Source organism: Halictus rubicundus, chromosome 13, assembly GCF_050948215.1.
Source record: "Halictus rubicundus isolate RS-2024b chromosome 13, iyHalRubi1_principal, whole genome shotgun sequence".
Taxonomy (NCBI): Eukaryota; Metazoa; Arthropoda; class Insecta; order Hymenoptera; family Halictidae; genus Halictus; species Halictus rubicundus.
The window spans coordinates 9,878,870-9,894,401 of NC_135161.1; the positions used below are offsets into that span (position 1 = coordinate 9,878,870).

At 45.0% G+C, this 15,532-nt stretch overlaps 1 protein-coding gene across 3 annotated transcripts in view; it reads right to left on the reverse strand.

Annotated features, from left to right (window-relative positions):
* Window positions 1-1,339: 1,339 nt before the first annotated feature.
* Window positions 1,340-15,532, reverse strand: part of Mesr3 (misexpression suppressor of ras 3) — a 30,199-nt gene continuing 16,006 nt past the window's right edge. For all 3 annotated transcript variants that reach the window (XM_076798709.1, XM_076798710.1, XM_076798708.1), the window contains exons 2-4: window positions 5,044-5,304; window positions 4,460-4,672; window positions 1,340-3,770 (exon numbers count right to left, since the gene is read on the reverse strand). In XM_076798709.1, the coding sequence (XP_076654824.1) occupies window positions 3,432-3,770; window positions 4,460-4,672; window positions 5,044-5,298 (807 nt within the window). In that variant the 5' untranslated portion in view covers window positions 5,299-5,304 and the 3' untranslated portion in view covers window positions 1,340-3,431. The remainder of the gene's footprint in view (window positions 3,771-4,459; window positions 4,673-5,043; window positions 5,305-15,532) is intronic.

Sequence of the window (15,532 nt, forward strand, 5' to 3'; positions counted from 1 at the left end):
GATTAATTAGTACACTTTTACGAATGGAAAAGGTGGAATGAATCTTCATTCATCTCTCCAAAAAATTTCAGATCAGAATATATATTAGTTAATTAGTTATTAATGATTTTCTGCAACGTTGTTCGTTTCTCAATATTCGCGCGAATGATTCTTGCCGCACTTGCCATAAGGTAGAACGTAAGTACCGGCAAGAATCATTTGCTCTTCCTAAACCTGCGAATAGCGCCACTTGGTGCAGCGGCAAAACGCCCAAACTGTTAGCCAAATTTTACCGACGGTGGGTAGTCGTTTTGAAAAAGTTAAATATCTTGAATATTAAGGACTCGAGATGCTTGATTTTCCACTTAGAATGTTTATAATAAATGAACGCATCGAACTCGTACCGCAAAACTCTATAATTGTGGCTAATCATAATTGTTGAAAAATAGCTTACCGACAGTGCCATCGAAGGCAGCAGCGCTATGGCCATCTAGCGGCGAAACGCCGAAACTAGACAACACATTATAGACGTCGGTAAAAGAACAAGTCTTCGGAAAATCGTTAATAATTAATTAATTAACGACAAATTCTGAGAGTAGCTTCCATCGGTGGGTTTTATTGTTTACCAGTTTGATCATTTTGCCGCTAGATGGCTATAGCGCTGCGGTCTCCGTTGGCGATGTCGGTAAGTTATTTTTCAACAATTATCATTTGCCACAACTGTAAAGTTCTGCGGTACGAGTTCAATACGTCGATTTATTATAAATATTCTAAGTGGAAAAGCAAGCATCTTGAGCCCTTAATATTCATGATATTTAATTCTTTCAAAACGACTACCTACAGTCGGTAAAATTTGGTTAACAGTTTGAGCGTTTTGCCGCTGCACGAATTGGCGCTGTACGGAGGTTTAGGAAGAGCAAATGAATCGTGCCGAAATTTACACTGTACCTTATGGCATATGTGGCAAGAATCATTTGCGGGAATATAGAGAAATGAACAACGTTTCAGAAAATGATTAATAACTAATTAAAGGTTGTAAATTGGGGTTCGAAATTTTATAGAGATGTGCAAAAGAGTTCGGACCAGCCTATTACAATCGTAAAAATACACTAATTGACCCGAATAGAGCCTCGGGAATACCTTTCTAATAAGGGTGGAGACTAGTGAGCAGAGATGACGGAAGGAAACTAATTAGGGATGAGAAATAAACTAGAGGAAGCTAACAGCTACAAATGACAGTATATACTAAACATAGTCTGCACCCCGTAATCACCTCAGAATCCCTAAAAGATTCCTGAACCCTCATTAAACTTCAAGGTCCCTCAAGGTCTAAGGGATTATCGTACCGTCGGACCGGCAATTAGATTGATGAAGTTATTGTTTATTACCACAGTTATTACATGCGTAACGGTCATCGATAAAACTTATTATATCAAAGTGATTAATCAATGCGCGTACATATTACGAAACATGTAACTATACAAATATATTTATATCACAGTCGTAGACAAAACAGAGAAGAAAAAGAAGAAGAATGAATGTTAATCGATATCGAAGTTACTTGGAATAAGACTTAAGTTTCTACTATCCGCCAGGAAGCCTCGGTGTGTGATCTTAAGCGAACGAATACATTCTCGACGCAAATCGTTTTTGCTTTTTTATTTTTCGCGAGAACCGTGTTAACGCAAAAATCGTATTTCGCAAGAAAGCGCGCGCACGATAAATACATCGTCGTCGGTAAGCGCGGAAATTCGAATCGTTTGACAAAGTAGAAGAAGGAGAGAGAACTTGTTGGCCGTTCGATCGCTCGGGATTCGTGCACACGATGAAACCGACGGGCGCGGCCACGGGAACGACAACGATCAGAGAATAACGAGGAAACGTTCTACAACTATTTACCAGTTAGGATAATCTACTAGTCGAAATCGTTTGTCCAAACATCGTGGAACCAGTCTCGTCGCGTCGTTAATTGGACGACGTCCGGCGCGGAACATTCAGAACATTTGCGAACACTGACGAAACATGCAATCATCGACTCCACTACTACGGAATATATTCGAATTTACCTACGCGAACAACCGCAAGCGCAACATTTTTATTGAATCGATTCGAATGTGGAAGAGGTTTCGTTCTATCCTCGCGACGATCCGGTGAAACGCTACCTTACGTTCTCCGAAAATTCATAAAAATTCACCCCTCCCCCCTCCCTGCCCTCTTGTTTCCTGAACGATTTCGAGGATCGAGAGAAAGATCGAGGGAGGGTAACAATGGTTTTCCCCCGGAAGGGGACACGCGGATTCGTTCGAAAATCAACGTCGAGGTGCTTCGCCTGACTTCGTGATACGCGACGGTCCCGAAGGAATCCTCGCGACGGTCTCTCTATCTCGCTTCAGGGAGCTTTGCAAGCATTTCTATCAGCTATTTCTCTGTTCCTCCTCTGGAAGCACAATCGTCTTACCATGGTCCAGAGTCGCCAGATTAAGACTTGCCTCCCCACTCTACGACGCTATTCCCCTCGATTCGTGCTACCTCCCCTTATATGGCGACACTGGTCACCAGTTCGAGACTTGTCTCCCAACTCTACCTTCCCCCTCTACGACGCTATTCCCCTCAATTCGTGCTCCCTCCCTTTATATGGCGACGCTGGTCACCAGATCGAGACTTGTCTCCCCACTCTACCTTCCCCCTCTCCGACGCTATTCCCCTCGATTCGTGCTCAGTCCCCTCATATGGCGACACTGGTTACCAGATAGAGACTTGTCTCCCCACTCTACCTTCCCCTTCTAGGACGTTATTCCCCTCGATTCGTGCTCAGTCCCCTCATATGGCGACACTGGTTAGCAGATAGAGACTTGTCTCCCCACTCTACTTTTCCCCTCTCCGACGCTATTCCCCTCGATTCATGCTCAGTCCCCTCATCTGGCGACACTGGTTACCAGATTGAGACTTGTCTCCCCACTCTACCTTCCCCTTCTAGGACGTTATTCCCCTCGATTCGTGCTCAGTTCCCTCATATGGCAACACTGGTCACCAGATAGAGACTGTCTCCCCACTCTACCGTTCCCCTTCTAGGACGCCATTCCCCCACGCTTCCGCACGGCCCGGTCACGTGACGCGTTTCGTCTCTGTCGCAACGTCACGCGTGACCTTTCCCCTCAAATTCGAGTCAATTCCCCTGATCTGGCGACTCTGTCATGGTCAGCGATGCTCGGGGCTGCGAGGACCTCTCTTATGTCTTGTCTGTCGCGCGTCCTCGAGCATCCTCCATCGCGTTTGCTCTTTTAAGAGAATGGAGATCGCGTGTCGACGGAAACCGAAGGCTTGTCATTGAGAAAGCGTGTGTCCCACGGTCCCCGTCGATGAGAATTCAGCTAAGACGATCCGTTGAGTCGCGCAGAGCCAGGACGAGGAGGACGCTAGGCGTCCGATCGCTCGTCAGGCTTCTCCTTTCCCTAGAAGTTCGCCTCCAAAGAGGAGCCCAACTCGTTCAGAGCGGGCACCAACGTTTGCAGGGAGAAGTATCGCGATCGATCGGCTACGTCCACGCTGGTCACGTGCTGGAACTGACAGGGCTGGCTGATGTTGCTCTTCGCCGGCAGCACCACCTTCTTCGGCAACGGCTTCTTCTTCTTCTTGCCGGGAACCGACAGGCTGATGTTCTCCGGACAGGAGACCAGTCGCTCTACGTGCTGCCAGAGGTCGTTCGCAGCTTTCGGGTTGTCGAAGCTGAGGCCCGCGAGACGCGTGTGGTCCGAGGACAGGCACATCGTGTGGAAGGACGGGCCTGAGACCTGCGAACATTATCATTAAAATAATACAAACATTGTCTCTGAGTTTGGCAAAAACATTGACGGCACACACTGGGGACAGCGGCGGACCGTTTACTTTCGGGCCCTGGGCTTATTGTGGGCCTGCCCGATTAATCCAAGCTAACTCGAGTATCAAAAATTTTTGTATAATTTACTTTTTCTTAACTCTTCCATTTGAATTGTTTTATTTTTCTAAACGCGGAGGGGGCCCTTTGACTGAACGGGGCCCTGGGCCCATAAAGCACATGCCTAGGCCCGCTGCTGATTGGGAACAACGTAATCAGTAGACTAGGCGGATCTTTATGCAAAATAAAAATTGTCAAACCATGTACAGTGTTTACTCTATATATGTCCCAAATGCCTAGCCGATAAAAGTCCCAGAACAGGGGACAGGAAGCATCTACTTCGTTGTCCTCTTTCTATGTTCGGTGTGGATTGAAATAGTATCTCCTGGCCGATATATGTCCCTGCCTAGACCCGTATTTTGGACATATATCGAGTAGACACTGTGGAACTTTCATTCCTCTTCAACAATCTAATAAGTCAAGTACATTTTAAAATTTTGTTAATGTTTTCCCTGCTTGCCTCAATTCATTTCGATTATAAATGTGGATAAAATTGTCAGTCTACTGATCAATGTTTGAATAACTATGACACGATTTTTCACGTACCTTGTACGAGGTCAAATTATCTATGGTCTCTTGCCAGAGGGTGAAGCAAGTGCCGCGCTCTGCGAGCAGGATCTGGATCCGTCTTTTGGATCTCGATCGCGTCCCTCCGAGATCCAGGACGACCACGGGGATCCCAGTGAATCTCAGCTCCCATCTTTCTGTCTGAGACGCGTTCCCCAGGTACAGATTGGCCAAAGATTCGCAGACGAACACCTGTCACGAACAGAAAGATACTCTTTACCAAACGACTCCTGCTAGTTCTAGGCCTATGCCGGGGTCATTCCTGACCCGCATATTTCTCGGGACTGGCTTTCGCCGTATTTCGGATGAAAAACAAGAAGAGAGTATAGCGATTTAAAAAATAAATAAATTGTATAAATAAAATTGTGCATATTGACGGTCGTTCCCCGCCGCGATGGGTCACGAATGACTCCGGCATAGCGTACGGAGGTTTAAATTAAACGAACAGCTGGAAACGACGGGTCCACAAGAGAAGCGAAAAATGTTAGAGTGCAAAAGTTCGTGCCCGGTTCTTTTTGAATTTTAATACGAGATCCGGCACGAACTCGAAAAGAGGATTTTACCTGAGACTTTAAGCCCCGAAAGAACGTCTCGACTTGCTCCCGCTCCACTTGGCTGACAGGCTCGAGACGCGACTCGTCGCTGTGCTCGGAGCTGTCACTGCCTTCGTAGCTCGACGTGGCGGAGGTGTCCGGCTCTCCTGTCGAAGACAATCGCCTTCTGGCGGCGCCGTTGTACTCGCTGTAATAGGACGAACTGTGCAGAGAGAGGTTCGACTGCAACGCCGGGCAGGATGCCGCGTACACCGGGGCGTTCATCTTTCCCTGGAACCAACCAAAAGTCACCGTAAATGCCATGCTCGTCGTCGAGAGAACGCTGCTGGTCGGTGTCTGCAAATACCATTGTCCACCCCGAAATCATTTCACAATGTTTTTAAATTTTTAATCTCCTTTTAGAGCACAGATCCTTCAACAGCAATAGCAATGGGAAAGAACCAGTTGAATAACAGTATTAGAAAGCTAGAAAATTGGGAATTTGGAATTACAAAAATTTTTTTTTATTTATGACAAAAATGAGTTGGTGTCATTTAAAGCAGAAAAAGAAATTAGGAGAATTTAGGAGCATCGGTGTACCGTTTGCGATTTTTCTAAGTATAGTCAAAAATAGACACTTTTTATCTGGTCCTCATTTTCCGTAGTCCGGCCGGAATTAATTCACAATTTTTCTTTAATTTTTAATTTCCTTTTAGAGCACAGATCCTTCAACAGCAATAGCAATGGGAAAGAACCAGTTGAATAACAGTATTAGAAAGCTAGAAAATTGGGAATTTGGAATTTAAAAATTTTTTTTATTTATGACAAAAATGAGTTGGTGTCATTTAAAGCAGAAAAAGAAATTAGGAGAATTTAGGAGCATCGGTGTACCGTTTGCGATTTTTCTAAATATAGTCAAAAATAGAAACTTCATTTGGTTCTCATTTTCCGTAATTAACGCAGAAAATTTTTATCTAATTATTTTGCACAAATTTAATAATAAATAATGCATCTGGCCCCTCCTCTTCTAAAAATTCACACAAAATGTTTATGTACATACTGAAGGAGTTGCAGAACAAACGTGATATTGTCGTGCAGCGATTACAAAAGCAATCGATGTTTCGGACCAATACACCGTTCGTGAAAAGAATAAGAGTCGGACCAATACACCGTTCCTTAAAAGAATAAAAGTCGGAGCAATACACCGTTCGTGAAAAGAATAAGAGTCGGACCAATACACCGTTCGTTAAAAGAATAAGAGTCGGACCAATACACCGTTCGTGAAAAGAATAATAGTCGGACCAATACACCGTTCGTTAAAAGAATAAGAGTCGGACCAATACACCGTTCGTTAAAAGAATAAGAGTCGGAGCAATACACCGTTCGTTAAAAGAATAAGAGTCGGAGCAATACACCGTTCGTGAAAAGAATAAGAGTCGGACCAATACACCGTTCGTTAAAAGAATAATAGTCGGACCAATACACCGTTCGTTAAAAGAATAAGAGTCGGACCAATACACCGTTCGTTAAAAGAATAAGAGTCGGACCAATACACCGTTCGTGAAAATAATAAGAGTCGGACCAATACACCGTTCGTTAAAAGAATAAGAGTCGGACCAATACACCGTTCGTGAAAATAATAAGAGTCGGACCAATACACCGTTCGTTAAAAGAATAAGAGTCGGACCAATACACCGTTCGTGAAAAGAATAATAGTCGGACCAATACACCGTTCGTTAAAAGAATAAGAGTCGGACCAATACACCGTTCGTTAAAAGAATAAGAGTCGGACCAATACACCGTTCGTTAAAAGAATAAGAGTCGGACCAATACACCGTTCGTTAAAATAATAAGAGTCGGACCAATACACCGTTCGTTAAAAGAATAAGAGTCGGACCAATACACCGTTCGTTAAAAGAATAAGAGTCGGAGCAATACACCGTTCGTGAAAAGAATAAGAGTCGGACCAATACACCGTTCGTTAAAAGAATAAGAGTCGGACCAATACACCGTTCGTTAAAAGAATAAGAGTCGGACCAATACACCGTTCGTTAAAAGAATAAGAGTCGGACCAATACACCGTTCGTTAAAAGAATAAGAGTCGGACCAATACACCGTTCGTTAAAAGAATAAGAGTCGGACCAATACACCGTTCGTTAAAAGAATAAGAGTCGGACCAATACACCGTTCGCTAAAAGAATAAGAGTCGGATCAATTTCCTCTGCAGGAGCATCCACGTCCAGCGGGAGCAGTTTTTGCAGTTCGGAGGACAAGAGAGGTTTGAACAGTATCGAATGAATTGTAACGACAACACGATATGGAAAAAGCCATCTGTTCGCGTTCAGGGAGATAAGTCGGGCCGAGCAAAAAGCTGGTCCTCCCACGAGCTCCCGCGAAAGCTGATCGATTTTCTGCAGCGCCGGAACCCCGTGCAGAAGGCTAGGTATAGGTGGGTATCGTTCTAGAAATAACTGTGACCTCTTTATCGGTCCCGGAGTCCCCCGTAGCTCTTCGACCTGTCGATCGACGGACAAATATTCTGCTGGATCGATCGATCCGTATCGATTTCTCCCGGCACGCTTCAGCCCGGGAACTACAACCGCTTCAAAGCCTAACACAGGGCTTCTGTTTGCTGACACGAATCACCCAGCCTCTTTGGGAACGAACTCGCCCGAAAGACGATCCTAATCGAACCGCGACGGAACTGAAAATAATCGTGGACAAAGGTCCTTGCGTTCGACTATTGTGTGCGACCTCGATTACCCGAAAACCTAATGTCTGAAGCCCTTAGTGTCCCAACGTGTTTTCGTCCTACTAATTAGTAGGATTCTTCTTTCAGTAATTGTCACAAACCGCAGATAACGTGACAGTACAGTGAACTCTCGATATATGTCATCAACACGGGTCTTGCTAGCGTCTTGTATCGTCCAGGAGGCATACCCGAGTTATGTTTACGCGGCATGGCATTTTTACTTACGTAAATGGGGCGAAATGGCGTATATGGCGACAAAAAAAAATAAAATATAAATATTTTCCTTTCTACACTTGTTATACAAATTTTGAGTCCAGAGTATCTTAAAGGCGTTCAATATCTTCGAAGACGTTTCAATCCATAGCATTCTTCAGCATGTCTCCAGTTGCCCACGTGTTGTATCGCGCGGAATCATCTCCGAAGAAAATGAACGTCGCTAGGAACGTTAGAGGTTTTCGCGATTTAGAACGAGGTTGTGATTTGACGTTGTACGAACTGGTTTTCACGAGATTACAATGAAAAAATACCGGGCGTATTGAACTTGATCCCGTCCCTAATTGAATCGACCCCTACCTGGATGGGAATCGACGCGTTCTCCCAGTCGTTTGTGGGAAAATGATGACGCGTGGGACTCCCGATGAGCGGTGGTTACGCGACGAAGCTAATCGAGCAATGGGGCTTGCTTCATCCCAGCGAGAAAAGTCTCGTTCTCTCGTTCGACCTTAATTCGATCAGGGTAACACGCCTTTAACGAGTTAGTCGGCTGACTAATCGGGACCCGTAGGCTGCACGGTCGCCCCTTCGCTCATGCCTCGCCGCATACATCGAGGAATTCCTGACCCTCTACCGCCTCGGAGGACGACAAACGCTTGTTGCGCGTGCATACGAGTCAACGATCCCGTGTTTCGCATTCTTTCGTCGTCCCTTCGTTAGTTACCATTTCTCGACCGGCTCCTTTGTGCCCTTGGACAGGGCCGTCTTAACCAGTGGTCGCGTTGCTTGTCGCGTTTGGGGTCTACGAACGACTGGATGCCCGGCAAACCGGTGTAGGATAGTTTCTTTTAGCGTACAGCGGCTAAAGTGGGCGTGGTCGGTTTGCACTTAAAGTGGGCGTGGCCTCGTGGCTCCCGAATTTTACTGAACTCTGTTCCCTCCCACAGTCTATGTCTGGGAATTTGATTCGGGACAATTTTTCCTATTTCCCAAGTTTGAAGCGTCTTGAAAGGGCGTGGCAAGGTTACTCTTAACGTGGGCGTGGCTTCGCAAGTATTTACTTTGACTGAACTCCGTTTCCTCCAAGAGTATCCGTCTGGGAATTTGATTCAGGGCAAACGATACCGATGGAAAACAATTTTTCCTATTTCCGAAGTTTAAAGCGTCTTGAAAGGGCGTGGCCACGATGCTCTTAACGTGGGCGTGGCTTCGCAAGTATTTACTTTGACTGAACTCCGTTTCCTCCAACAGTCTATGCATGTCTAGGAACTTGATTCGGGGCAATTTTTCCTATTTCCCAAGTTTGAAGCGTCTTGAAAGGGCGTGGCAAGGTTGCTCTTAACGTGGGCGTGGCTTCGTGGCTCTCTACTTTGACTGAACTCCGCTCCCTCCGAGAGTCTATGTCTAGGAACTTGATTCGGGGCAATTTTTCCCATTTCCCAAGTTTGAAGCGTCTTGAAAGGGCGTGGCAAGGTTGCTCTTAACGTGGGCGTGGCTTCGTGACTCCCGAATTTAACTAATCTCCGCTCCCTTCAAGAGTCAATGTCAAGGAATTTGAATCAGGACAAACGATACTCGGAATAATAATAGGTAGAAGGCAATTTTATGTTTCTCAGATCCAACGCGTCTTCGGTGGGCGTGGCTTCGTTGCTCTCGCCTCTGACGGAGCCGGGAGCGTGTTCCACGAGGCAATATCTCCGCTCCCGACTGATTCGAAGGCGACGATGAACCCGTTACCGACCTCTGAGCACAATGGTTTCGGTCTGAGAACTCATGACGCGTGGCGAACGTCCGAAAGTCAGCTGTTCGGCGGAAAATCAGCTGACACCGCGAGTCCCGGTGCGAGATGTCGGATCGTATCGAAACGCGAGCTCTGCTCGAGATGTCGGTTCGTGCGCGTGAAACGCACACCGGAAGCTTATTGTCCGTGCTCGGCGAGGATGTGCCATTGTTTCGGCCCGATAAGAACCGCGCGGTGCTTCGACTGCAGATCGACGCGCCGATAATTAGCCTCGTGAACCGTTCTGTCCCGCGTTCCCACGTCCGAGTTGCTCGCCGAGGAATATGAAAAAACAGCGCGCGCGCGCGCACGCACGCACGCTGGAAAACCGGAGTAAAAAACGACACGCGTTACTTCGAGAACGTTGAGTTACCGCTCGTGTTGTCCCGTTCTCGAGGAACTGATCCTTTCGAGACCAACGAGCGTTCCGGCGCTGCACACGACGGATGCAACTCTCCGCGTGCGTCCTAGCCTACACGCATCCTGAGGAACGCGATCGCGTGCCGCGCGCGCTAAACGATGCGGCAACGAACGATCCTCCTGGTTCTACGGGTGCATTGCCTTCTGAATCGCTGCGTCCCTGCACCTAGACCAACCACACCAGCCGTAGTTCATTATTAGACGGCGGCATTGTCGGACGTCTTCGTGCGAAAATGCAATTGTCCGCGCCAGATATGGGCGTTGCGCGTCCCGATACGCTTGAAGGAAATCTGCCTAGAACTTTGTTGCTTTCGATGATTTTTCAACGATACTTTCGCCAACGTATTCGGGAGATTTTTCTGATTCCAACGAGTCCAAACACGACACAATTCGGAGCATATTTAGTAGAACCTCTGTTATCCGAACTCTCGTGTTTATACGAGTAAATATCATTCGAAGTGCGTCGTGTTTGGACTCGTTTTAATCGGGAAAGTCCCGCGGATATCTTGACGAATGTTTCGTGAAGAAATTATATGAATCATTGGATTAATCATTCGTAATATCAAATTGTAGCGGAACAAGGAAGAGTTTCTACGGACGAACGACTTCGTTTCCGTCCTGTTCGATAAGCTCTCTCACTTTTCGTGCCGAAACGACCCGGTTTTACCGTGGTTCCCGCGCTACCTGGAAACGCCGACGAGCCAAGACACGCGTTATCAGCGCCGTGGAATGCGCTTCGGAACGCAAGCCTAATCGATGACGGCGGATCGATCGCGCTTCGACGAACTTCTCCGTTGCGAAAGAACGATCGCCGAGGTTTAAGGAACGCGCAAGAGAACAAGAAGAAAACGCATCAAAATCCGCGAACGTGTGCACGACGCGCCGCCAGAAACGAGCACATCCTGCGCAACAATTTGTATTCTTGCGTCGGCATCGTTCGCGACGCGGCGCGTCGCTACTTTCCACTCGCGAAACACTTTTCCTCGGTTTTCCTCGACCACGGAGTTTCTCATAACGGATGGCCAAGTGGAACACGACACCGGGAACACGATTCCGCGTGTCTGTCTGTCTGTCTGTCTGTCATTCGAGATCGTTGGCGACGCCAACTCTTCGAGACCGGAATCGCGTGTTCGCGAGAAAATGAAAAATCACGTCAGAATTCGCGTCGGACCACAGACACACTTCTCTATAGAATCCCGGTGGGCAATTCGCGAGGACAATTGAATGGAAACCGCGCGAATAATAGGCTCCCTTATGTGTGGACAACGGATTTTCATTTATCACGCAAATGAGTAATTTCAAACTGTAAGAAACGTTAGAGTAATTTCGAAATGCTGTCGTATTACTTTTAACCTACTGGCGCGTTGACTGCCACCATTTTAGACAAGTTGTCATATTTTCAAATTTTTCTGATAATTTTGTGTTATTAATGCGGAAAATCTGCAGTCTACCTTTCGAATTTTCTTATCATTTTCTTGCTTAACACTAAGCCTATCAAGCGTTAACAGTGTCTGGTAAATGTTGCCTTACAAAAATGACAACCCTTATTGAGATTGTCTGTAATTAATGCTTGGACAAGGAAATTTGTTCTACAGTTTTCCATAAATGAATTTTCATAGTTTCAATAATTGTAGAATATAAAATCGGTCGTTTTGACCGTGGTAGGTTTAGCGTTAACCCTTATCACTCGAATGGCGACTCTAAGGCGCCACTAAAAATTGCTAAACTATTATTTAACCCTTTGCACTCGGCGCTATTTTCATTTTAAAACTAAATTTTTCTTCCTTCTTAGAATATTTTCATTCTATTCATACGAAACTGATCCGATTTCCACACATAATATTTAAATGTTTAGTGATCTATTAAATACAAATTTTGTAATATTTTTTGTAATTTCTTTGAAATAATGCCACAACAATTTCCAGTGATGCTTCAGAGTCACCACTCGAGTGCTAAGGGTTAAAACAATTTTTATACTATATTGGTATCTAGGAAATTAATAAAAAGTTCAGTATTGTAAGTACACAAGAAATAAATTATATAAAGGAAATAAATTATGCACAAACGGAAATATTCTAGGTCAGAAGAGATGGTTTTAAAACAGCTTAGAGTGCAAAGGGTTAATATCTGAGATTTTCTGAATAATGATTTTCCAAGTTTTTCTTAGATCTTGTTGAATAATTATAGTGCTGGAGGACCATGGTACTCGGGAACGACTGCAGAGAAGTCCCGATTGGGTGTTTACGCGAACTATGATTTTTATGGCTGGAAAGGGAGCAAGCCACCGTCCGACGATCGCTGACAGATGACAGTGAGCGTCGTTGATGGAGATGACGCCATTCCTCGTTACGGTCATTCGCGTCCCCGTAATAATTACGTTACTTCTCGAGCAGTTGCTCGCCGGAGCCGATGCTGATCTTCGTCCACGTGTGGACCGCGAGTGTCCGTAATCGATCGATCATCGGACGCTGTCGATCTCTTCCCGATCTGCTTTCGATTCCACCACAAAGATGGATCGTTATTCGACGGAAACAGGATCTACCGGTTTCCCTTGCGGTTCGGGGACCCCGTCGAGCAGCGGGGGCCATTTTTTTTTAGTCAATGTTCCGAAAGAAACATTTTTCAGTCTCCTTTTTTGTTATCTCTAATTAATTTGTTAAAACGGTTCGAGGAGAGAAAGGAATTTCTGTCCCCCTCCTGTTCCCGACAGCTGAGGCAGAACATTTTTATTTTGCATAAAGAACGTCTACTCGTTCATTAGAATAAAATTATGTGAAAGTCAGCACAATGTTTTCGAATTTTTTTTTTCAACCGAGCTTCGATACTACTTTCACCGAAGCGATCGTGTCTTGTGAACAATAGCCGGCAGGCATATTCGACTGGTTCTGTGTAATAATTAGACTGAGGATCTCTGTGCAAAATAAGAAATATTGATTGCAAGACACAAGAGTGAAATAAAAATTTCTTTCTTCTTTCAATTATTTTATCAAGTTAAAGCCAACACGCTGGTGCCTTTAAATCTTTTCAATATGCTTTAAATTGTGTTTGCTCATTTTTGTCATGAATGCATAAAATCCGCAGTGCAGCAATAGAGTGCGGATTTTATAAAAAAAATTGGGTAGGCGCGATTCAGAGTGAAAAAAATTATTTCCAAACTTATTAAAATTGTTAGCGAAAGAAAGAACATTTGTGGCTCCAGTCTTTTACAATTTACCGTGCAATATTTTTATGTTGAAGCAAAGAAACGAGACAAATCGCGACTAATTTGTGTTTCATGCAACACACGTGATTCGCAGAACCCAGTGCAATGAAATAAGCGAACGTGGACGGATAATTCAGCGGAGGAACGAGAACCGGAAGAGGTGATCGCAGCTTTTAGGCGTTCCAGGAATAGACGCGATTGCGGATCGTCGCAATGTTGCGACAGATATCGCGGGAAAGAATGCAATCTATCGCGGAAGAGTCTCCGGTGCGTCGTCACTGTCGATGTTTGCGACCGTTCCGTCGCAAAAAGTTCGCTCGGTATCGAAGGATGTTCCCGGTTGATTCGCGAGAAATGTCGGCGCGCATGCGACGCGGAGATAAGGAACGACTATCTCGTGGAACGGGCGCGCGATATCAATTGAAAGCCTGATGATTTCTTTCCGCCTACGTGGCCTCTTAGTCATCGAGTCCCCCTAGCTGCGCATCAACCGGTCGACCGTCCCGGTCATCAGAGGTCTTCTCGAAACTCGAAACCTTCCTGGGAACCACCGCAGGGTTTCGAATTTTTCTCTTTCTTCTCGCGAACGATCAATGGCCGTCGAAAATGTAACACTACCTCCCCGAGGGCTTTCGATCCGGACCGTGAACGTGATCCCAAAAGAAAAATGCTTTCACGCATCGACGCCTGAACCTATCCGCACCCTGAAGCCGTCTTCTATGACAAGATCGAATTCATTCAACACTAGAGGTTTACGGAGCACTAAAAGCGAGTATTTTACATTACTTTATAAAAATAACAAGAATGTGTCTGTTCAAGTTTTTAGCCATTTTTAAAATAATATATACCCAAAGAAATAAATTTGTTGAGTAATTCCACATAGATGGATCTTCACAATCTCAATAACCGTAAATTAAAAATATTAGAACCCGTCATTTTGACGGGTCCCGTAAACCTAGTGTTAAGGGCCCGGGATAGTCACGTGACTTTTAATCATTTCCATTCACACCCTTCAGACGCAGACTTAAGATCCGTCTTGGTCTTGATCCGACGGGTGTTAAGTCTGTGACTGAACTTGTCACATTTTTTGCTCGGTATTTTCGATACCATGGATTCTGACTCGCCAGAAACGTGCTTCAAGTTTTTCGCTTTATTTCGCAGGGAATCAAGACAAAATGTAGCTCAATTTGTAGCTGGAGATATTTTCTAGTGCGCGCTGCTCTCGATATCATCCAGAAAACTCATCCAATGGCATCAAAATGCTCGGATTCCACGGCATGCGCATCCTCAATTTTTGGCATACTTCTAACGCTTATATTACCAAATACCTGCATAATCTCGGCAGCTCCTGACCAGCGCGCACTAGATTGAACCTTCCTCTTTCGAATGAGCCCTTTACCAGCGACAAAATATTCTTATATAAGGACGAAAACTTGAGGCACGTAAAACCATTTTTTGACGGTAATGTAGTCGCTCTACCTTATCTAATTAAATTCCGAGTGAATAACTTTGTTGTTTCCGGAGTCTTCGGAATTTTTGCCGAACCAAATAAATCCAAATTTTTCAGATATGTTCCTTTAAAAGCGGCGAAAAGCTCGTGTAAAAAATGTAACGAAAATTTAACTATAGAAGCTCTGAGCTGCGACGTGTAATAACCAAACAACATTTGAACGTCAAATTTCTCATTCTCGAGAAAATGGCGGTATTTAACCTGTTGCAATTTTATTAAAAAACTCATTTTGATTCATATTTATTTTCCTCTAAGATCTTTTTACGTGATGTAGCAGTTGAGGGACCGAAGAGCCATTTTTCGTTAAAAATCCTGTCCTATTATGAAATCCATAGTGTCCCGCACTAGTCAGAGAAACGCGACAAAAATGTCAGCTGAAAAGAGCATAACATTCCGTGCAAGAATTATCAAAAATTACGAGCGAGGAACGTGACAGCGTCGGAAAAGTGTCCGCGACACCTGGAGATAATTGGTCACTTCCTCGAACCGACGTGCAAACATTTAATACGTTGCTTAGACGCGACGACCGTTGTCGTCGTGTTTGCACTTACTCATTTGTCCCGCTTCGTTAAGAAATACGGGGACGTTCCTCGAAGGAAGCGGCTTCAAGTATGAAAATTCAACGCGCCTTTAACGAGAGAC